At 38.2% G+C, this 24,380-nt stretch overlaps 2 protein-coding genes across 2 annotated transcripts in view; both read right to left on the bottom strand.

Annotated features, from left to right (window-relative positions):
• The window catches only part of LOC141363083 (uncharacterized), a 32,491-nt gene that overhangs the window by 4,940 nt on the left and 3,171 nt on the right, over positions 1 to 24,380 (bottom strand). The window lies entirely within an intron of this gene.
• On the bottom strand, positions 11,350 to 24,109 carry LOC141363086 (uncharacterized). The gene is made up of 5 exons (XM_073865624.1): positions 23,907 to 24,109; positions 23,441 to 23,770; positions 23,040 to 23,249; positions 12,664 to 12,763; positions 11,350 to 12,408 (listed from the first exon to the last, which is right to left on the bottom strand). Coding segments are annotated over exons 1-5 (831 nt in total). The 5' UTR covers positions 24,097 to 24,109; the 3' UTR covers positions 11,350 to 12,407.

The following is a 24,380-nucleotide window of genomic DNA, read 5'->3' on the forward strand; positions in this document are numbered from 1 at the left end:
CAAAGAGATCATGGGCGGGAAAGCTCTGCAGTAATGTTGACATTCATGGAAGAAACACTACCAGAGAAAGTTATGTTAGGCTACTTATGCTTTAGAGTTAAGAAGTATGAAAGACCACCATTAAGATGCTTTAACTGCCAGAGATTCGGGCACGTAGCAGTGGCTTGCAAGGGTAAACGTAGGTGTGGGAAATGTAGCGAAGATCATGATTTTAAAGAATGTAAAAGTCAGATCAAATGCTGTAATTGTGGGGGTTGTCATGTAGCTGCATTTAGGGGATGCCCAGTCCATGCAAAAGCTGAAGCAGTACAGAAGATGGGGGACGAGAATAAGTTGTCATATGCAGAAGCGTTAAAAAGAATTGAGAGAACAAGTGCTGGTCATGAAGTAGGCCCGGAAAAACAACAACAGATGTGGGAGAAAACGCCCGATGATGACATCGTTATCGGAAAGACAGAATTTTTAGCTTTTTTTTCAGAAGCTGTGTGGAGGATTATAGAGAGAGCTAAGAATAAATCAGATGTTGCAAGGGAAGTAGTTGCGGTGGCGGATAGATTTCTTGGGATCAAAGATATACATCCAGAAACGCTGTATAAGTATATGCATGGAGGATTAACAGGAAGCCAGCAAGCTCCTTTCATTCGAGAGAAAGGTAAATCTGGGGAAAGACGTGAGTCATCAGAGGACGAAATGGGTTAAGTATTAAATATGTTTTATATATTGCAATGGAATGCTAGGAGTTTAGTAGCCAATGGGCAGGAATTTAAGAGATTTGTTGATGCTTTTGTAGAGCGACCAGATGTGATATGTGTACAGGAGACATGGCTTAGACCAAACCTGGATTTTGTTATTCCAGGTTATGAAATTTTAAGAGCTGACAGAGGTAATCGAGCAGGAGGTGGGTGTGCTACTTTTATAAAATTAGATTTACAACATAGAAGAATTGAGATAAATTCTGAACTTGAATGTGTAGTGGGTGTAATTTGGTCAGATCGGGGGAAAATCACTGTAATTAATTATTACAATCCAGGCTTAATGTTAGAGGAGGAAAAATTAGAAGGAATAATGGATAAGGTTGAGCTACCAGTAATATGGGTGGGAGATTTTAACGCGCACAGTGATTTATGGGGCAGTAGATTTCGGGATAGAAATGGGGTAATTTTAGAAGAATTTTTGGATAAACATGGGTTGGTGGTGTTAAATGATGGTAGACCTACTAGATTTCAGGTTAATCAAGGGGGTAGTTCCTGTTTAGATTTAACGTTTGCTTCTCCAGAGTTAGCCATGAGAGCAGAGTGGGATATAATGGACCGATATACGATTGGGAGTGATCATGTCCCAGTTTTAAGTAGATTTGGGAGGAAATTGGTAAAAGAGCAGGAATACAGGTCAGAAAAATATAATTATTCTAAGGCTAGATGGGAAGAATTTAATATAAGAGCTCAGGAAGAGATTAATAATGTGGTTAAAGATGATATAGACAAGTGGAATGATTCTGTTGATTCAGGTAGCAGAAGAGTTTATTCCAAAGTATGATTGTCCAAAAGAACGGCAAATTGTGCCTTGGTGGAATGAGAAATGTACTCAAGCAGTGTTAGCTCGAAATAAGGCATATCGAAAGGTAAGGAAGTGTCCAATGGAAGAATACGCAATAGATTATAAGAGATTAAGGGCTAAGGCTAGAAGAGTTATAAAAGAGGCAAAGAGGGAAAGCTGGCGTAAGTTTTTCTGGTACTTTAGGACCTGAAACAAATAGTAGGAGGTTATGGGCACTGGTGCATAGGATGACAGGAGAGTATCGGACTAATAAAATTCCGGTGTTAAAATTTGAGGGACAGGAAGCAGTTAAAAATAAGGAGAAAGCTGATCTGTTAGTTAAGTCTTTTAAGGAGGTGCATAGTTCAGAAAGCATTACCCCAATTAGTAAAAAGGAAAGAGAAAAGAAATTAAAAAATGAGAAGTATAAACTTGAATATAATAAAGATAACATGAGGGTGGTGAATGCATATTTTTCATTGGAAGAATTAAAACAAGCAATCGCTAGGGGGAAAAATACAACGCCTGGTAGAGATAGAATAGGATATCAAATATTTCTTCATTTGGATGATGTCGTGTTAGAGGAAGTGTTGGAATTAGTTAATGTAGTATGGGAATGTAGTATTTTGCCGAGGGAATGGAAACATGCAACGATTGTTCCAATATTAAAACCGTGGAAAAAGGTAGATGATCCTAAATCATATCGCCCAATTGCTCTTACAGCTGTTTTATGCAAGATTATGGAACGTATGGTTACAGATCGGTTAGTATGAGAAACAGGAATTCTTTGTTCCGTACCAAAGTGGTTTTAGAGCGGGAAGGTCTATTATGGACTCTGTATTAGTGTTGGACTTAGATATTAGAAGAGCTATGGCGAATAAGGAAGTTGTCATGAGTGTGTTTTTAGACATTGAAAAAGCCTATGATACAGTATGGAAAGAGGGCTTAATGATAAAGTTATATGATGCTGGGGTAAGAGGTAGGATGTTAAATTGGATTAAAGATTTTCTGAAGGAGCGTACCATTCAGGTGAAAGTAGACGGGTCTATGTCCAGAAAGGAAAGTGTGGAAAATGGAACCCCTCAGGGAAGTGTTATTAGCCCAGTGTTATTTAATGTAATGATTAACGATATTTTTAGTAAGTTAAATAGAGGTTTTGGAATGGCATTATTTGCTGACGATGCAGCTGTTTGGAAAAGAGGGCGGAATTTGAATTATAAACAAATGCAGCAAGCAATTAATAAAGTAGAGGCATGGGCAGATGAATGGGGTTTTAGAATTTCAGTATCAAAATCAAAATATGTTGTGTTTGGTCTAAAGAGGAAAATTTTAGATAAGACTTTAAGTATTTATAATAATCCAATAGAAAAAGTTAAATCATTTAAGTTCTTAGGTGTTTGGTTTGAGGAAAGAATGACTTGGAAAGAGCACATAAATAATACAGTGAAAAAGTGTGAGAGGGTTATTAATACCTTAAGATGTTTAGTGGGAATGGACTGGGGTGCAAGTAGAGAGTGTTTAATGATGATTTTTAGGGGAATAATTAGAGCTAATATTGATTATGGGTGTATGGTATATAGATCAGCATCAGAATCTGTTTTAAAGAAATTGGATGTAGTACAAGCAAAAGCACTGAGAATTTGTGGAGGAGCAATGAGATCTACGCCACTTAATGCTTTGTTAATTGAAATGGGGGAGACTACACTAGAGCTCCGACGGAATAAATTATTCCTGTTTTATTGGACAAAGTTAAGAAGTTATAATTGTGTTAACCCAGCTAGGATTTTATTAGAGGAGCACTGGGAACTTCAGGAAAGGGATGGAAATAAAAAAGGAGAGTAGGAAGACGTCAATAGGTAAGGAAGCTCAGAATGCAGGAGTGAACGATATCATGATCGCACCAGTAATTATTTGGCCTCCAGTACCTCCATGGTTACTGCCAGTTCCTAAAGTGGACCTAAGTATTTTAGAGCAAATAAAGGAATATGAAGGTAACCCTGTGGATTTAAGCATTTAAAGGAGAGCTGGCCCGAGTATGTGCAGATATTTACGGATGGTTCAATGAATTTAAGAAGTAAGAGAACAGCAATAGGAATAAGTATCCCTCAGCTGAAAGTAATGAATGGAAAGAGGCTAACAGATAATATGTCAGCCATTACTGCAGAGTTGGTGGCTATTTTATTGGCCTTGGAGTGGGTGGAGGAAAATGGATCGGGGAAAAGAATAATTTGTTCAGACTCAAGTGCTGCTTTAATGGCATTAAAGGGAAGAAAAAGTGAAGTCAGGGCAGATCTAGTTGTAGAAATCTTAGTAACACTTAATAGAGTTAATAAAATGGGGAGTACCTGCTCACATTGGGGTTAAGGGAAATGAAGAGGCAGATGAAATGGCAAGAAGTGCAGTAAATAGAAGTGAAGTGGAGTTGGAGGTTATGTTCGGTAGGGTAGAATGTAAAAGTATTATCCAAGAAAGAACAATAAAATTATGGCAAAAAGAATGGAATGAGGGATATAAAGGCAGACATTATTATTCTGTTCAGCCAATAGTAGGATGTAATGTAAGTAGAACATTAGAAAGGAAAGATAGTGTCATTTTGACTAGATTAAGGTTGGGCCATTGTACATTAAACTTTGGGTTAGCAAGGGTTGGGAAACATCCAGATGGCAGATGTAGATGTGGACAAGAAGAAACTGTAAATCATGTAATAATGGAGTGTTCCATCCATTATACAGCAAGACGTCACATGATTTCAGAGTTATTGGAGTGTGGAATCTCTAATATATCTGTACAGACTATTCTTAACCCAAAGGATTATGAGTCCATAAAGATTTTTATAAAGTTTCTGCGCAAGACTGGACTGTACGCAAGGATTTAAAGGCTTAACCGAGTCCCTTAATGACCTGAGGAGGGCAGTAATACGCCGGTGATGCGTCTATGCTGCCGTAAATTCAAAGGAGGAAGAAGAAGAAGAAGACAAGCTGGAACGCATCAAGCGTCGGCGCCATATTGGATGGGTCTCCTCACTGTACGCTAGCACCAGAGTCAATGGGAGTTAACGGAAAGAAAGCCATACTATGGCCGTATTTTTTGTAGTTTACAGTTGCAATAACCGGCGCAATATTGATTCCAGATCACATGGGATTACATTTCACAAGTAAGATTGAACAATCATTTTGGTTATTTTACGTTATTATTTATAATATTATGTCAATGTTCAGCAGGAACTGGTACTCTCTCTCATGATCTCTCGCTGTTTTTTCTTGACATTTGAAGGTTTCCCAGTGATACAGGCATGAGGAGGTAATGGGAAGTTGCTATAAAACGGGAGGGTTTTGTTGTGACAGAGTCGTCAAAGCTCTGCAAAGAGTATAGAAGGAACAAAAGGGGAAACTCTGATTCGTTTTTAGCAACAGCCACTAGATGGCGCTTCAGTAGCGCGGCCGCTATTTGGATTGAAAATTCTCACAGCCAATTCATTCTCAATTCATTCATATTAAAATTAATTTAATACCTAATACATAACATACATAATTACGTAAAAATTACATTAAAATTGTGTTCTAAAGTACTTTTTAAGTAAAAGTTAAAAAGTAGATGTTTAATGTACTTAAATATAAACCAAAACTTGAAATTATGAAATGTAGTGTAGTAAAAATTATGATAATATGCTTTGGAATATAAGTTTTCCAAAGAAAAACACTGATAAAATACAGATACTTGAAAATACTTTTACCTAGAAAGTAAAACACTTAAGTAGTGTCTGCCTCTGTCAATATGCCATACTTAAAGAGCATAATACAAAGTATGTGTGACAGCGTCCTGTATCATAACTAAATCTCTGCCGCTTATAACAACTCAAACCGTGTGAAAATCCGGTAAAAATTAGAGGAGTTATGATTATTCCTCTTTAGAAATGAATGCAAGGGAGCGCACTGGAGACACATACCCACTTTAAAAAGAGTGAGGATGCGTAACACCGTTTTGTGACATTAGATGTAAAGCGATTCAAGAAATCACACGGAGAAGTTTCCTTTGAATCACTTTTGTAATTTGACATCACTAAGCGGTCTGTGTAGAGCCAAATGAACCTGCAAACCAAACATTGATGTTTATCATCCTGCACTTGTCTAAAAATGTAATCTCATTCTCCTGCAGATCTATCATGATGTGATTGTTATAGCTGGCTTGGTCATTTAAATTACTGTATATGATGTTTGATGTCACAGAAAATTCCCATAATGCAATGTGAATTACAGTTATTTACTTTATAAATATTTTGCAGTATTATACTGAGTGATATACAGTAAATAGGTGTAAAATTTACAAGAATGTCAATTAATATTGACATAACTTACAATTAAATTTCAAGTTAGTTTCCTTCTTTCACAATTTCTGTCAATCTAAACTCTAAGAGTCTTTCTCTGTTTCTGAGGACTCATTGTTTTGTGTATGTTGTAGTACATTAGACTCTGTTGTGTGTCGCCCTCTCCTGGAATAAACTTGAAGTCTTTATGTGGTAGATTTACAGCAGTGCATCATGTCTTCATGTTTCCCAGTAATAATATAATCCATACACTGTCAGAAACAAATGTTATAAGTATAACCGGGTAAAATAATTTAATTGCACTTAAATAAAACAAAGCATGTGATAAACCATTAATTTAATGCACTTAAAACAGCGTTCTTGCTTGTGTAAATAAATAATGACCAGTAATGTGTTTTAATAAAAAAAGTGTTGTAGCACGAATATACGATGAGCACGTGAGCTTGAGCGCAGAGCGCGAGAGACTAGAAAGTAAACAAAGCTCCATGCGGTGAGAAAGCGTTGATAAAGTTTATAAACTGAGGACAAAACATAAAATATCAACTTGTGAGTGTGTAATGATTGCATCTTTTAAAGATTGATCAGTGGATGGCTTCGTGTTGTTGGTTTGTGCTGTGTTTTGATCTCCTCGAGCGAGCGGTTTTCGTCACGTTGTTTGTGCTGGTTGGAGATTTCTCATATTGAGCGTAAGTGCTGTATTATGATACTGTGATACATTTGTAATTTCTAATGCAGCTAATGTTTAATAAAGTGTTGTACTAAGGGTTTGGAAACTCTCTCTCTTTGTTGTATTAGAGGGGAGAGGTTAAATGTGAGTTCAAACGCAAACCTGTATGTCACGTGAGCTAAAGGAGACTGTTGCAAAGTAAGTTTTGTTTATTATTTTCTTTGCTGATGTGTCTTTGATTTCTTAAAATGTAATGGATGCGTGTTGAATGTGTTTATACTTGCTATTCATGTGATAATTGTGCTTTTGTTTGATTGGGGTTAAAATACTAAATGCTGCTTGTGTTATTATGTAATGTGAGTGATAAGTGAATTCTAATTGGCCCTATATGTATCTTTTTGTATTTGTATTATCTTTCAGAGCACAATTGGGCCACTACCGTTGTTTGCTTAAGTGAAAAGTAGTGTTTTCTTGTGTAACTAAGGGGCTTGTGTGCATTACGGAGTATTACAGCCAAAGAAACAATTTAATGTTTTATTTTATTTTATTTCTGTGTTATGCCAATTGAAGTAACCTGTGTTATTTCAGTGTTATATGTTTTTTGTCCACTTTAAAAATTGTCAAAACCAACACTAAAAGAAAGCAAGAAAATACTTAAAGGGATAGTTCACCCAAAATTTAAAATTCTGTCATCATTTACTCACCCTCATGTTGTTACAAACCTGTATCAATTTCATTTTTCTTATAAACAAAGGAAGATATTTTGAGAAATGTTTGTAACCAAACCGTTTGTGAACCCCATTTACTTCCATAGTATTATTTTTCCTACAATGTAAGTGAATGGGGTCCACGAACGGTTTGGTTACAAACATTTCTCAAAATATCTTCCTTTGTACTCATCAGAACAAAGTAAATTTTACAGGTTTGTAACAACATGAGGGTGAGTAAATGATGACAGAATTTTCAATTTTGGGTGAACTATCCCTTTAATGCTGCACTCCTTTTGAGTGTGGTCAGGAATAAAAGGACCCCAGTTTAATGTTAAGCCACTGTTTTGTTTTCCTTTATTTTAAACAAAGGTACTCTTAACCCGGCTACATAAATGATCTCTAGATGTCACTGGGGCGGTACCCTTTTAAAAAGTACACCTGTGCACATAAAGAGTTCATATTAATACCTCGAGGTTCATACTGACACCACATATCTGTACCTAAATGGGGTCTTTAAAAACTTTTGAGTTTTGGGAACATTATTTTAATAAACTGTGAAAGTTCAACAATGTAGACAGAATTTTCAAGTTGATGTGGCCCCTTTAAATTAAACATGACTTTCTTTTGTGTTATTTAGTGAATTCACTTTGGAAATCATTTTGATCTGTACACCACAGAGAGACTCTTGTATATTTGGTGCAGTGTTGTTTTTGTCCACTAGAGGCAGTTGACTCGGCTGTATTGGGTGAACTGATTACATCTAACCTAAATGAAGAAGTCAACTAAACACAGACATGGGCTGCGTCCGAAACCGCATACTGTATAGTAGGTACTGAATTAGATGAAGTACCTACTTACTTAGCGTTAAAACAGTAGGTACTGTATAGTATGAATCCTGGTAGTATGAATGAGATTCGGACGTACTACATCCGCCATGTTGCTACATCACGTGATATACGTCGTCATCACGTCATGTCATTTCAGCGCGAAAACAACCGCATGCCTCGTCTTCTTCGTTGGATAACTCCTCTCCCGGGGCATCATGGGATAGTGAAGCGTCCATCGTATGCACACTGCAAAATCTAGCCGGAAGTAGTAGGTCATCCGGGTACTTTTCGCATACTGTTTTTCGAATACTATGTATTCGGACATACTACTCGCCTCGCCTACTGCTTTTCGCGTACTATATAGTAAGTAGTAGGCTGTTTCGGACGCAGCAATGCACACGGTTACTGTGATGTTTCAAAAAATTACTGCATCTTAATATTTTCTTTATTGTAATGTGTGAATCCTCTGCTTATTGATGTTGATTTTGCCTGAAATAGGTGAGCAAATACATACAAAAATCATTCACTTGACCATTATTCATACTTCATACTCTTTAAGTACGGCCAGGGATGGGCAGTATTTCAAATACATGTATTTAAAATACGTATTTGAAATACAAAATAGTATTTTGAATTTTGTATTTTAAAGCCTTTGAAAAAAATGAAATGTAATTTTTATTTAAATACATTTAAGATGAGTATTTTTGTATTTTTAAAATACTCAAAATACTTTGAGCCAGTCAACCAGTCAGGGTGCTGTTTTCATGCATCAACTAGTTCAGACCAGACACCAGTGTTCAGGTAAGCAAATATATCTGTGCAGCTTTTAGTGGGCAATAATTGAAATGTTGGAGTTGGAAAAAAGCAAGGGCGATTGAATTATTGGGTGTGATGTGATTTGTGTTATTATAACTGTCGCGAAAGGAAATTCAAATTCACACTTGCATGTTGGCATTCAGTTGCACGTTGCAGTTGCAGTTGCACTTGCACTTGCACGTTGCACGACTTAGACAGAGTGTGGAACACTGACAAATAGGCCTACACTTAAAGGAAAACCACCATTTTTCAATATTTTACTATGTTCTTACCTCAACTTAGACAAATTAAAACATAACTATCTATTTTCAATGCATGGAGGAAGAGCACTTAGTTTGCAGCATTTCGACCTCAGTGCACAGTAACATCTTCACAGGAGTAATGATGTTACTGCGCCAGAGGTTGAAGTGCTGCAAACTAAGTGCTCTTCCGCCATACAATATAGTTCTCATTTTTTATTCACTTAAAGACGGAGTCCACGATGTTTGAAAAACGCTTTGGAAAAGGAGACGGGCCGACTACCAAAACACACTTGTAGCCAATCAGCAGTAAGAAGTGTGTCTACTAACCGACATCCTTGCCGGGTTGCGTATGTGTGTGGGGCGGGTCTATCAACAGAAGGTCCAGATTCTATTGGGGTAGGGGCGTGTTTGTTTAGGTGATTTCAAATATCAACATTGGCTTTCAAACATCGTGGACTCCGCCTTTAAAAAATCACACTTTATTTTGTGCCACCATACTTACTCGTGTAACTACTCATGTAACAGTCTTTGAATGGGGAAAACATGGAAGTGTTTGGTGGCTTCTAAATTCATCACTGTTTGGATCCTAAGGAATAAATGGGACTAGGCTAAATGCTTACACATTCATGACACGCTGTGCAAAGATTAAGTGCACATATTGAAAAAAGATAGGCATGTATTCATTCATCTAAGTTGAGGTAAGAACATAGTAAAATATTGATAAACGGTGGTGCTTTACTATAGAGGCCCTTTCACACGTGACGTGGCAAGTGGTGGAATCAGCACACAGTTGCTGATTTCTTTTTAGCTTTGTGCAGTTGAAGTCTTGTTTACACTTTTGCAATTTGCATGGCTCTACTCTATGGCATGAACCTGCTGAACCTGCAGGTTCCTCAGTAAACCTACAAGACTTTTATGCTTGACGTGCTCTCCGTTGTATAATTCTGTAAATGACAGAGGGCGACTCGTGAGTAATTGTTCTCAAAACCATCAAAAAGCAGCGATGAGAGGAAGTAGTTTGCCGAATAATTTGTCAAACACTCGTCTCGTGAGAAGTAAATTTGTGGATTTCTTCACATATAAACTGTTTAGGTTGTGGGTCGACGACACATGAAAAAGTTTTTATGAAGTTTTTATAAAACATCACTTTACTTGAAGGTGTGTTCATAAGGCTGACATGACACATTCATAATCATGACATGACACGTGTCATGAATATGAAGGAGATTTTATGGACGTTTATGACTGTCATTAAGTGTCATTTGTTCAATTATGTCATTTTTATTGCAAAGATGACATTGTTTGAGATGTCTTTGTTATGACAACTTGACATTAAACCATACATCATAACTTGTCATGACAACTTGACATTAACCAAGACAACATAACTGACCACTTTTTACCAGTGATACAAATTTAATTTGTCATTAAAATGTCATTAAGTGTTAATACTCTGTTAAATAGTTTTATAACAGCATCATGAATATTCTTCAGTTCATAATGTTTATTTGACATAGTATTAACACTTAATGACATTTAAATCCCAGTTTAATGTAATGTTAACCCACAAAGGTAGTTTCTTAAGTTTGATAATTATTGTTTATGATTTATAACAAGTTGTGTTGTATTGGTTTATGTGTCAAGTTGTCATAACAAAGATATTTTAAACAATGTCATCTTTGCATTAAAAAATACATAATTGAGTAAATGACACTTAATGGCAGTTGTCATAAATGTGCATAAAATCATCTTCATGTTCATGACACGTGTCATGTTATGATTATGAAGCTGTCATGTCAGTCTTATGCACACCCCTTCAAGTAAAGTGTTACCAGTTTTTTTTCTAGTTTTTTATTTCCTACAGGGCAGGAGAAAGCAAGAGGTACGTAAAATAAAATGAAAGTTTCTAAGCAATTGCACACATCTAAATGCTTTTTGGCATTCAGAAATAGACCCAGATAGATTTTAGCCTAATAGGGATACTTGCACTGAATCGCCAATTTCACATGTATTTTGTGTATTTTCAAAATACAAAATACTGTATTTGTATTTAAATACATTTTTCCTCACAGTATTTTGTATTTGTATTTAAATACATTTTTCGACACAGTATTTTGTATTTGTATTTGAAATACATTTCAATGTATTTATGCCCATCTCTGAGTACGGCCATGGATGCGATCACTGCACTCAGGATCGACCTTCATCCATTTTGTTGTGAATGAAGTCAGTTGGTTAAAAAAAATCAAAACTTCATGACACATGACCCTACAAGAATATTACTGATAGACTGTTTGTCTCCTGCTAAAAAACAATCACGTTATAGAAAAGAAAAAAAAATATCTTACTCACATTACTACTTTTTTACTCAGTGACTTTTTTCTCTTGTGTACAGACTCAAATAAATTTATGTTTCTGTCCACCAATAAGTTATTGTCCACCTCTGCTGTCAACTGTGTGGTTTTATCATTAAAAACCCTCATGTGTTCAACAGAATAAAGAAGGTTTAGATCAACATGAGGGTGAGGAAATGATGACAGCACTTTTATGATTAAATAAACTCTCCTGTTAAAACAGTAAATGACCAATCAAAATTAACGTTTTATGTGTACTTTTATTTCATCTTTATTTAACTAAGTCTCTCAACTCTTTTTGAGGGAGACCTTGCAGAGAAGACACATTATTACACAAAGATGAAATTACATAAAACAATAAAAATAGAGAACAAAGTTCACTAATATAAACGACTTTCAAAACTATTTGTAAACACTGAAATGTTATGTAAATGTATTTATACAAAATCCAGCTTGAGAATAGCAATAAAACACCCTAAAAACAGATAAACTTCTTTTTAAGTATAAGTGCTTTAAACTTTCCCATTATGTAATATCCCTGTAAAAAATCCTAACCTAACTAAAAACATAATTGAGTTTAATAACAGCCTGACTTATAGTGAAGATGAAAGTAGATCAAAGTATCATCTACATAAAGATGCACTATAGCAAAGTTTTTACAGGATTTATTCATTGTGATGTTACAGTTGATCTGACACTGACACAAGACTGTTGAATGATAAACTCAATACTTCAATGAATAATTCATCTATTTCAGCATTAGATTATTTACACTGAACTGTCATTAATATGTCACTGTATATGACATCACTGCATCACTGATGTCACTGCTGAGAGACTGTTGCTAGGTGATGATGTCATAAAGAGAGTTGTGACATCACTCCAGTAGTTCTGATGGACAGACAGCTGATCTACTCACAGACCTGCAACATCTAACAATGACAAACACACAGAAAGAGATCATGTTATAAAATCTGACCGTTAGTTTATTGTATTACAGAAAATTATAAAGTATTTCACATCTCTTTTTGGTTTTTTTCATCAGTTTTGTTTTTAGATGAACTCAGTTTACTCATGCTGATGAAAAAGCTGTGGTATCAACATTCATACACTTGAAATCTGAATTCATATCAGAATATTCACTGTATGTTATGCAGTTTTGAGTTTTACTTGATATGTTTTCTTACCACATCCACAGAGCTTCAATGATGAGAAACTGAGGCAGAAACACCAACAGAGAGAGAAACACTGAGCTGTCCACTGCTTCATTTGTTTTGTCCATTGGATCTGAAAAAATCAGTTATATTCAGAAAAGGCAGAACATTCAGAATTTGACTTTTCTGTGATTCTCAGATTTCAGTCTCACTGCAGCCGTTATCACAGCGCTACTCAGTAAATAACCATCATGACAGCTGTGTACATATTTTCAAAATAACACAAAAGTTCTGAGTGATTCGCTATGCTGTTCAGTGCCACTGGCAGCGCTAAAACACTTTCACTTTTGGTTGTGTTAATACATTTAGGGGCAGTTTCCCAGACAGGGATTAGACTAGTCCTAGACTTAAACACTTTTAAGAGCTCTCCAAATTGAAAACAACTTTCATCACTTACATATCTTAAAATACATCAGTGCCCTTTGTTTTACCTCAAAATGCACACAGGTAATGTTTTTAGTAAGGCATGTTTGTTAAAACTAGTTATATTTCCTAATTAAACTAAGGCCTAGTCCTGGATTAAGCTAATTCTGGTCTGGGAAACCGCCCCATAAAGTACAGTTTGCGTTCAAAAATAATAATTCCACCTGATTGTGTTTCCTTTTCTTCCCCAGTAATGATGGTACACAAAACAACACGGCACACCGACACCTGACTTTGAAACCTGCAGAAGCTGCGCCAGTGACTTATTTGACTTATTAGGCAATAACTAACCAAGATGTGTTCTTGTACTTGTAATTTTGACAGACCTGCTTGCTTGAACATTTCTGTAATTTTGTAGCATCTTGCTGCATTTGTGGCCAGGGCTATTTTATCCATTCTCTTCTCATCTCTGCTCCATTTTAATTGCAAAATTGTTAGATATAGCCAAAGAGGCAGTGCGTGGCTGTCGTTTGGAAATATAGCATTTTTAAGTAGACTCTGTCTGACTAAGCTTGCGCTATTTAACGTGCACATCTGGTGTGTGATACCTGCGAGTTGTTCTACACGGACGTGGTGCATAAGAACATGTTAAATAATCATAACACATGCGCACCGTATCTTTATTATAACATTTATTTAACAGCAACAATGATGGGAAAGCTGTTTATTGATGAATGAATGAATGGATCGCATTTATACACGACATGTTAAACACATGAAAGTAAATGTCTTTTAAAGGTTTTAATACCAAAAATATAAATTCAATACAAATAAAAACAACACAATTTTTTACATCAATGTTAAACTGGTGGTCTTCTTCTGCCTTTTAGTTTTTCAGTTTATAATTCCGTCATCAAAATAGGAAATCGGCATGGCGCCAGCGCAACTGGCTTTTAAAGGGGATGAGAGCTGAGACTCTCACTGGTTTATTGCACGTTACGCCTAAAACACACCCATTACTCATTACCGGAATAGGAACAACCCTTTTATACTGTGTGCTTGGTGCATAAACCATTTTTCCAGTCGTGAAATTAGCAAAATTGGATTTGGAGACGCCTTTTAGACTGTGCGCTTAAGGCAAGATCATTAATCAATAATAAGTTCATTAAAATATGTGACCCGTCACAGAAACCAGTAACACAAGTCGGCAGCACAAGTTTCGAGAAAACGAGAAACGTGTTTTTTTTTCAAAATTTGTGATTTTCATTTTATTGCCGATTCTGTTAGTTGAGATCTGTTAACATTGATTTTTATACTTATAAGTTTATCACAGTATTTTAAATTACATTTAAGACATAGAAATAAAAAGGCACAAAATATAAACATTGTGTTAACACATGAAGCGCTTCAGACCACGCGAACAGCTTGCAAACAGACAACGACACAAACAAAGATAAAGTTTCATAAACATAACACAAACTACACACCTAGCTCATTCCGCTCACCAAGGGGTGCAACTGCAAATCTTGAGTATAATGCTGCTTGCAACAATCGCTGACTTACTTTATAATCAAAGGACATATCCTAATTCCCCAAGAGACGGGCAAGAAAAACACAAGCTTTTCAGATTCCGGGGTTCACAGTCTCAACCCGGTAATGTGATTGACATTCAATGGAAAAATAAACTTAGTGACCTCTAGTGGCCACTTACACATTTTGCGGTTGAAATTGGCTTTTTTTACGGAGATTTTAGCGTGCAGCGGGGGGCGTCATTGTCTGTGTGTATATACATACTGTATAAGCTTGTGTTCTCGCCTCCGCCCCCAAAGGGAACAGCGTGACTACTAAATAAGGATAGTTCGCCCAAAAATGAAAATAATGTAATTAATGACTAGGGTTGCCGCGGTGACGTAATTTTCCCACCGGTTAATCAGCGCGTCACAAACCCGGTGATACCGGTGTCACCGTGTGGGAGGGGCTTATAAATGCGCATGCAGATGTGCACATTTTCACTTTTGAAGTACGCAACTGTTTAAATGCAGTGCTTGCGTACGCTGCGTTAAATTGCTTATGAATTTGCATGCAACGCGAGTGCAACAGTTGGTTTATTTAAGTGCTTGAGTCAAGGTGCGCTGGTAATTCTCAAAGAACCAGCCAGTCCCAAGCAGAGCAACCAGCTACTTCTCCATAAAGCGCTGCTTGAATGATGGGTTTATTATTTTTATTGATGATAAACACAACAACAAAACGATCTCGCTTATATTAAACATCATATATGTATATTATAACAAAAACGAGTAAGCACGCGGCTTCTGCCTTCGTCTGGTCAGTCAGCTCGCCTCGCGAACTCTGACAGGAATAAATGAAATCTGACACCTGCTGGTCTGTGACGTGACGCGCGTTCAGCTCCGCTGAATTCAGGCACCAGACACATTCAGTTTGCTCTCTCTAAAGAAACTAAATGATTAAATTACACGAAAATATCAAAACGACGGTGAAAGACGGTGTCTCGGTGGGCAAGTGATCTAACCGGTGAGAGGCTGAAGCACCGGTTATCACCGTTTCACCGACTATCGCGGCAAGCCTATTAATGACTCACCCACATGTCGTTCTAAACTCGGAAGACCTTCGTTCATCTTCCTAACAAAGTTTAAGATGTTTTAACGTTAGATTTAGTCCGAGAGCTTTATGTCTCCTCCATTGAAAATCTATGTACGTTTTCAATGTCCAGAAAGGTAATAAAAACATCATCAAAGTAGTCCATGTGTCATCGGTGGGTCAGCTTGAATGTGTTGAAGCATCGAACATACATTTTGGTCCAAAAATAGAAAGAATTACGACTTTATTCAGCATCGTCATGTCTCTTCCGGCTCGAGCGTGAAGTCACGTTACTGTAGTGGTCCTGTCCCAAATGGCACACTCCGGACTTGTGGTCCTCCTAAGAGTCCACACTTTGATGACATCACGTAGTCCAGACTTTAGGGACCCTTAATGCGAGTCCACATGGGTGCAACGGAGTCTATTTTGGGACAGACTCGAGCGTCACACCGGAAATAGGTAGTCAGTGCCCGTCAGTGTGAGCTCCTCCCTTCTGTCGTCTGATTGGTCTGATTGCTCTTTCGCAAGGACTTCTGGGTTGGTAAAGTGCGCGAAGCCTGCTGCAGTGCGGGCTTCGCTGAAGACCGCATCAAGGGGGCAAAGGAGGCGCTGATGAGCACACTTCAAAGCGTAAAAATGACAGATGGGACACCCTACGGACTCGTGGACTAAGCGAGAACGCGCAATTTAAGGCCACGAGACCGAAAGTCCACATGAAGTGCGCCATTTGGGACAGGGCCAGTGACGCAGCTGCCCTGTTCCTCAGACATGTTTGCCAAGTTTTTTTTTTTCAAACTTATAGCGTGCATCTCCCCAGACTGTAAACGAAGCTCAGGCGCACAAAACAAAAATAAAAGAAGCTGGGACGGAACAAATAACAGACAGCCGCGTCATTCGTCAGCCTGACTTTATGCGGGGCCGCAGTCGGATGACGTCAAAATACCGCGAGAGCTCTTCAAGAAATCTTACAAAGTAGTTTAATTTCGACTCGCTCTCGCGGTACTTTGACGTCATCTCTCTGTCAGTTCTTGCAGCGCAGCATGAAGTCAAACACACAAGTTGCACAGAGATCGTTGAATTCATTATATAATTGGCTACATGTTTTGTCTATCAATTTTTTCCATGAAGTCATTGGCTGATGGAGGAACGAGTGAGCGATTGGTTACATCCCTAAAGGACTTCACGGTTTCAACGGCGCTGTTTGGATTATCTATTATACTACCTCCCTATTTTAAATACAAACTTTGAAGGCGGGTTCATGTGTTTAACGGAACGTAAATTACCGGAATGTAAACTCATATACCCTTACATGTTACGATGTAAACAGTCGTCAGATTGTATATTATATTGTATTACCAGACGTTCATGTGAAATCTGATGTAAACAATAGACTATATAAATCTATATTTCACGGATTATACCCATTTGTGGACAAAATGTTCATTGGATGATTCACACATCTGAAACCGATTGGATTTCACTTGTGATCTACACAAAGGTAAAAAGTCCTGCTTATTTTTGGATGTTGTCATCCAGACTTCTGTCACAAAATACTACATATGATGCTAGAAAATCTGTATCTCAAAACGGCTTTACAGGGGGCATGGCTTAGCTGGAAAGTAGAGTCCCTTTCGTCTCGATTTTCTCGGTTTGAGTGTTTTTGAGTTCCTATGTTCAAATGGCCACAACTTCTCCAAATCGTATCAGATTTCCATGTGTTACACATCGTTGGAAAGCTTAGAAACTGCACTTTCAGAAGAATAACTTAAGAATACCTCAAAATGGCCCAGATCCGACTTGTGTCCCTACTTTCCGTAACACATCTAGCCTATATGTATAAAGGCTAGATGTGTTACGGCTAGGGATGCACCGATCCGATATTCTGGATCGGTATCGGGGCCGATCCGGCCTTTTTTGCTGGATCGGATATCGGACTAACAGGACCGATCCAGTTCCGATACTGCGCGTTACGCATGGTTGTCACTGACAAGCGATTAAAACGACAAAGTTTTATAAAAGCACCATAAACGTTTTTATGTACTATAATCAAAGTCATCTTACACTCAATAGCTTCATGTGAAGGAACAAACGCACATTTAAAGATATTAATGTTCACAGAAACACTATAACTTGCATGCAAACTGAGTTAATCCACTGATGAGAAGCGGATGGATGAAAACGCGTCATTCAACACACACACACACACACACACAAGATAACTGCAACGTTAGGCTTTATTAAAGATCTGATTTTATAAAGTCTCAGTAAGCTGTTGGATGGATGCAATTCACTATGTGCTGAGGATTCACAGGTGAAGCGGACGGATGAAACGCGTCATTCAACACACGAACACTCAATAACTGTAGTCTGTTTTAAAGATCTGATTTTATAAATTCTCAGTAAGCTGTTGGATGGATGCAATTCATTAAGTGCTGAGCACACGATGCCTCTAATCTCTTTGTTTTAATAGTTATGAATGTTAACTTTCCATTGCGGTGCGAGCCGAGGATTCCCATGTGAGTGTGAGGACGCTTCTAGAGCATCAATGCTGCACCCAGGAAGCACAGTATTGCGCAAAATGCGCACTCAATATGATTCAGGCGCATCAATTCTGCACCCGAAATGTGCATAAAAGGTCCGGTTAAGTGCATAATTCCCAAAATAACCATCTGCACACTAAAACTTTTTTACTGTGACTTTTTTTTGCGCAATTAAGGAAAATATATTTAGCATACTTATTTGATCAAACGTGCCTATTTTATTTTCTCCTAAACACTGCCATGGTAAATATAATTACTAATGTTCTTGTAACTTGTAAATCATTTTAAATTATTGTTTTTTACTTTAAAATTATAATTATATATAATATAATTATATTATGCTAGATTTAGCAGAAAGCACTATACACATTTATATAGTGTGTGTGTGTGTGTGTGTCTGTGTGTGTCTGTGTGTAATTTAAATTGCTCAAGAAAAATACAGTAGTATCGGATCGGCAGGTATCGGAATCGGCCGATACTCAGAATTCGGGTATCGGAATCGGATCGGAGATGGAAAAAGTGGTATCGGTGCATCCCTAGTTACGGCGGAGTCTCTAATGTCATCATCTTACCACGGGGAGCTCGCTTGTAGCATTTGTTTTAATGGTGCAGGTACTTTTAAAAGACCATAACTTGCTCAATTCTCTGCCAATTTTCAAACGGTTTGGTTTCTTTCAAACGTTATTAACATGGCTATAATTCTGGATGCTTTAACATGTTTCATGTTTTTTTTTTATAAGTATGCAGAGGTACACCTTTGACGTTTATAACAAACCAAACCATTTGAAAATCGGTAGAAGATTGAGCAAGTTATGGTCTTTTAAAAGTACCTGCACCATTAAAACTCAATGCTACGAGTGAGCGAGCTGCCTGTAGTAAGATGGCCGCCAAATGCGGACGTTCCACTCAATTGACCAGCAGCGTGGGCGAGACAATAAAGCGTTTTTACATATCTATGAATTAGATCATTAAAATATTTTTAGATCATTAAAATAGAGCCCTGGATATTCATTATGACTATTGCAATATTAAAGGAATAGTCTACTCATTTTTAATATTAAAATATATTATTACCTTAACTAAGAATTGTTGATACATCCCTCTATCATCTGTGTGCGTGCACGTAAGCGCTGGAGCGCGCTGCGACGCTTCGATAGCCCCATTCATTCAATGGTACCATTTAGAGATAAAGTTAGAAGTGACCAAACACATCAACGTTTTTCCTATTTAAGACGGGTAGTTATACGAGCAAGTTTGGTGGTAAAAAAAAACGTAGCGCTTTTCTAAGCAGATTTAAAAGAGGAGCTACATTTTATGGCGTAATAGCACTTTTGGGAGTATTTCGACTCGGCGCAGTAACACCCTCCCTCTCCCATTATGAGAGGGAGAAGGGGAGCGGACTTTTCAGGCGAGTCGAAGTACTCCCAAAAGTGCTATTACGCCATAAAATATAGTTCCTTTGATAGAGGGATGTATCAACAATTCTTAGTTAAGGTAATAACATATTTTAATATTGAAAATGAGTAGACTATTCCTTTAAGCTCAGCAGTGCTCTCACATCAAGTTTGCACAGTAAAACATATTTAACTTTAAGCAACCTATTGTGTTGGTCAATGCATTGTCATGGTCCTGTCTTCGGGTCATACCCTGGGTCTCAATCTGTTCCCTAGCTCCTGAGATCGTGAATCAGTATATCGTGTATGCAAGTTCGGGAACTGGTATAAGGGCTCAAGCTCACTTGACATTGAGACACTGTTCACTTAATATCCTGTGATGTTGCTGTTTAAGCGACTCATCAACAACATGCAAAACCTCTCAGACTTAATGGAACACTCCACTTTAGAGTTAAACATTTGATTTTTACCTCTTGGAAACCATTCAGCTAATCTCCGGGTCCGGCAGGACCACTTTTAGCATAATTTAGACAAAAATATCCAAAGACTTTCAATATTTTTCCTATTTAAAACTTGACTCTTCTGTAGTTAAATTAAAAGTTGTGATTTTCTAGGCAGATATGGCTAGGACTATACTCTCATTCTGGAGTAATAATCAAGAAATTTGCTGCTTTAACATGGCTGCAGCAGGCGTAGTGATATTACAGACAAAGATATGGGGACAAAGATATGGGGAAAATCATCCTTCAGCAGCTGCTTGAAGGCCTGTCTAGGATCGACGCTAGCCAGTTACTTGGAAAGTACAAGGTGTGGTGTTATCACTTCACCCTGTACCCAAGAGTGATGTGGCCTCTGAAGCTGTGTGAAGTTACCTCATCAGCAGTAAGCCGGATGGAGGCAAAAGCCAATTCCTTCATCCGCAAATGGCTCGGCCTACCACAATGCTTTTCGGCTGCTGGTCTGTATGGATGTAATGCACTTCAGTTACCCTTAAAATCCATTACCTTGGGCTATAGGCAGGAGAAGGCAAGGCTGGTGATGGAATTAAGGGACTCCACCGACAGGACAGTGGCTGATGCAAATGCCAGAGTTGAGACTGGAAGGAAATGGAGGGCGAAGGAGGAGGTGCAGAAGGTGATTGGAAGATTACAACATCAGCAAATTGTGGGCATGGTCCAGACAGGGCAAGCAGGCCTTGGATGGAGCGAGCCACCAATTCTATGGTCCAAGGCAAGTAGGAAGGAGAGGAAGGGGCAGCAGGGGCGATGGACAACGTGGGAGGGCATCGCGAGCCGAGCAATCAGCTGGGCAGAGTTCTGGAAACTGCCACAGGCTCGGCTCAGTTTCCTCATCAGGGCAACATACAACACCCTCCCGTGCCCAAAAAACCTCCATCAATGGCTTGGAACAGAACAATCCTGCGATCTCTGTGGGACTATCAACGCCTCACTCCAGCATGTTCTATCAGGCTGTAAAACAGCGCTGATACAAGGTCGGCTTAGATGGCGGCACAACCAAGTGCTCAGGAAGTTGGCAGAGGTGCTGGAGAAATGTTGGCAGGAGGCAAACCAGCAAAGTCCAACACAGAGCCGATCCAGGATCCACTTCCTCAGGCAGGGTGAATCCGCAAGGCATACCAGCGGAGTGGAAGATGGAAGTAGATCTGGGAAGGCATCTCCATTTGCCACAGGAGATATGCAGCACCAAATTAAGACCAGATGTGGTGCTGTGGTCTGTAGCTGTAAAGTCAGTGATACTGATCGAGCTGACAGTGCCATGGGAGGAGGGACTGGAAGCTGTATATGAGAGAAAGAAGGCAAAGTACACAGACTTGGTCGCGGAGTGTAGAGAAAGCGGATGGAGTGTGAGGTTGTACCCGGTGGAAGTGGGAGTCAGAGGCTTTGTGGGCAGATCAACATCATGCCTGCTCAGGGACCTGGGACAACGAGGAACCATACTGAGTAGATCCACTAAGGAGCTCTCTGAGGAAGCAGAGAAAGCAAGCCACTGGCTCTGACTGAGACGATGAGACAAGGCTTGGGGAGTCAATTAGGCTTTGCTGCAGGGGGTGTCAGGGAGACGTCCCTGGTCACCGCCCCGCCACCAGGAGACATACTGGGTCAAGGGGTGAAACGTTAATGAGTGGTGGTCCCCAGCTGAAGACCCTGCAGCAAAGCCATGTGGTATGCGGCCAGGTTTAGGCCTGCCTCAGGGAAGAGGACGCCCCTGCCATGCATCGCGTGCAGTTTTAAAAAACAAATTTTAGCGGTTTTGTCATCGTCATTCATCAGCTCATTCAGCTCGCGTTTGAGAAAAAATTCACACGCAAAAATCTACAGACTTTTTTTTTTAATATACAGACATTTATGTTCAGGAGGAGCTTTCACTCCGCAAGGTCATCGTAAGGTAAAACGTTGTATTTTATAATGTTGCGTTGTATTATAATATCTAATTTGCTGTGTTATGAACAAAGCAGTGTGATTTATCTTGGGTCTCGTCGCAAATCACACTTACAGTATTTTAGGCCTTGTGCTTTTGTCTGGTGCTGTTATAGGCAAACAGGATAACCTTCATGCATGTCAAATTGCTTACATGATGCAACAATATATTATTTTAAGCATTGTGCTTTGTTGTGATATTTGAGGTTGCTGCAGAAGCATGTATAATAGGGTCAGGAATTAATGACAATACAGCTTATCACATATATCACATTGAAAATACATTATTTTAAATGAAGAAAATGTTTGAGAAGTGGAAATAAAGTTCCTAACAAGTGTTTATTTAGAATAAAGGTATATGTTGGGTAGGGTAGGTATTGTCGTGTTTGGGTTCTTTGTATATCTTATAAAGAAGCAGCAGCGCACAATGACATGGCATACACACTTTCTTTATTACACACCAACCCGATCTATAGTCCTAGGAAGCTCCTCTACTGCCCCCTAGTGTACAGGCATACAACATTATTCTTGATCACACCACAGGTATAAGAATGGCTTTAATTTATCTATAAGTGAAATAATAGATTAAATGCAGTGTAAACATTAATAAAATATAGCTATATGTACAGCTTTATATTTATATCACCTGCTTGTCTGATTTCATTAACTGTGACTAAATGTGTCAAACTAGTGTAATCATTATAACATTATAAATCATTAATCTAATTGCATCTACTTTTAAAATTTAAACGTGCAAAATTACATATAAATTGCCTTTTATTATAAGACATGCAAAGTAATATTGGATTGAAACATCCATAATTTTAGCGTATGAATCATTTTAGTCGAGAAATGGCTGCCCACCCAAAAATCCTGACTGCCCCCCCCCAGTCCAGCAAGCCTAGTACCGGGCCTGTCAGTGATGATGTAATAGCTGAAAATAAACTAATCAGCATCAAGGACTGAAACTGTATCTTATATAATTTCATCAGATGTATGATGAGATGTTGTGTTACCTCTTACAGTACAGGAATACTCTTGTAGCTCCTCACTGTTGATTGAGTCCAGGTACAGCTTGTTTAATAATGTCAATCCATCTGTTACCTGTTGTCCATTCTTATACCAGATGTAAGTATGTTTGTTATCCAGAGTGCATTTGGTTAAACAGCTTAATATCACTTTTTCTCCATCTATCACAGGGTCTGGGCTGCTTATCACTCGTGTATCTGAGATTTCATAAAACAGAGTTCACGTCAATTACTTTCAAAGTTGGGCCTCATATTTTTGATTCAGCTCATTTGGTAAAGCATTACCTAAACCTCTTATCACAGTCGTGTTGATATCAGACTCCAGCGATATCAGCTATAATGCTTCAGTATAATGAGTGCTGCACAGAGAGTTTATTATGAGCAGTTACCTGTAACAATAAGATAGACTCCAGAAGAACAAGAAACTTCATCTGATGTGTTAGTGATGAACCTGAACTGATATAATCCAGTGTCACTTGGGTTGACGTCTTTGATTTTCAGTGTGTTTCCCACAAACTCCACACGACCAGCAAACTTATCAGCCTCACGCAGATCTCTGAAATCCCCACGAAGAAAATTATGATAATCCCAGTATGTTTTGTCTACTGTATATCCAGTGGGATGTGAGTATGAAGAGTGAATATCTACTGTTGATCCCACTAAAGCACAAACTTCTGTAGAGGTGTAAGTCACACCCCAACATCCACTGTTAGAAAGACCTGAAAGAGTCACAAAATACTGCTGTAACATTCACAATCAATTACAAACACACTCATACTGTATATGAATCAACAAGAAAACTGCAACGTTTGTTCTTCCATTTTTATTTAAATATTTTATAAATGTCAGACTCACACACAGATGAAGAGGGCTCCATTTTATAATTAGTGCAGTAATAACTGTCAGTGTTTTCACTGGATGATACAAATATGTTTTGGTTATTTGTTAAATGTTGTCCATTCTTGTACCAGAGGTAATTATATTCTGATGTTTTTGGGCAGGAGGAATCACAGCTCAGTTTTACTCGCTGTCCTTCAGGATTCATCTTTACCTGTAAAACTAAATAATCAAAACCTTACATTAGATGAGAAATGAAAAAGAGTTTAACTGGACTGATGAGAATGTAAATGTACCTGAAACTGTTAGATTGACTGTGACTGAGCTGAGATGTTTAACTCCATCCTTCATAATGAACATGAGCTGATATTCTCCACTGTCTCTCTCTCTCAGATCATCTATTGAGAGTCGTGAGTAATCTTCAGTTATCCACTGACCAATTCATCCTGAGTAATCTGAATCTAAAGTCAAATCTTCAGGTTCATCTTTGTT

Source organism: Misgurnus anguillicaudatus, unplaced genomic scaffold (assembly GCF_027580225.2).
Source record: "Misgurnus anguillicaudatus unplaced genomic scaffold, ASM2758022v2 HiC_scaffold_32, whole genome shotgun sequence".
In the NCBI taxonomy this organism is placed as follows: Eukaryota; Metazoa; Chordata; class Actinopteri; order Cypriniformes; family Cobitidae; genus Misgurnus; species Misgurnus anguillicaudatus.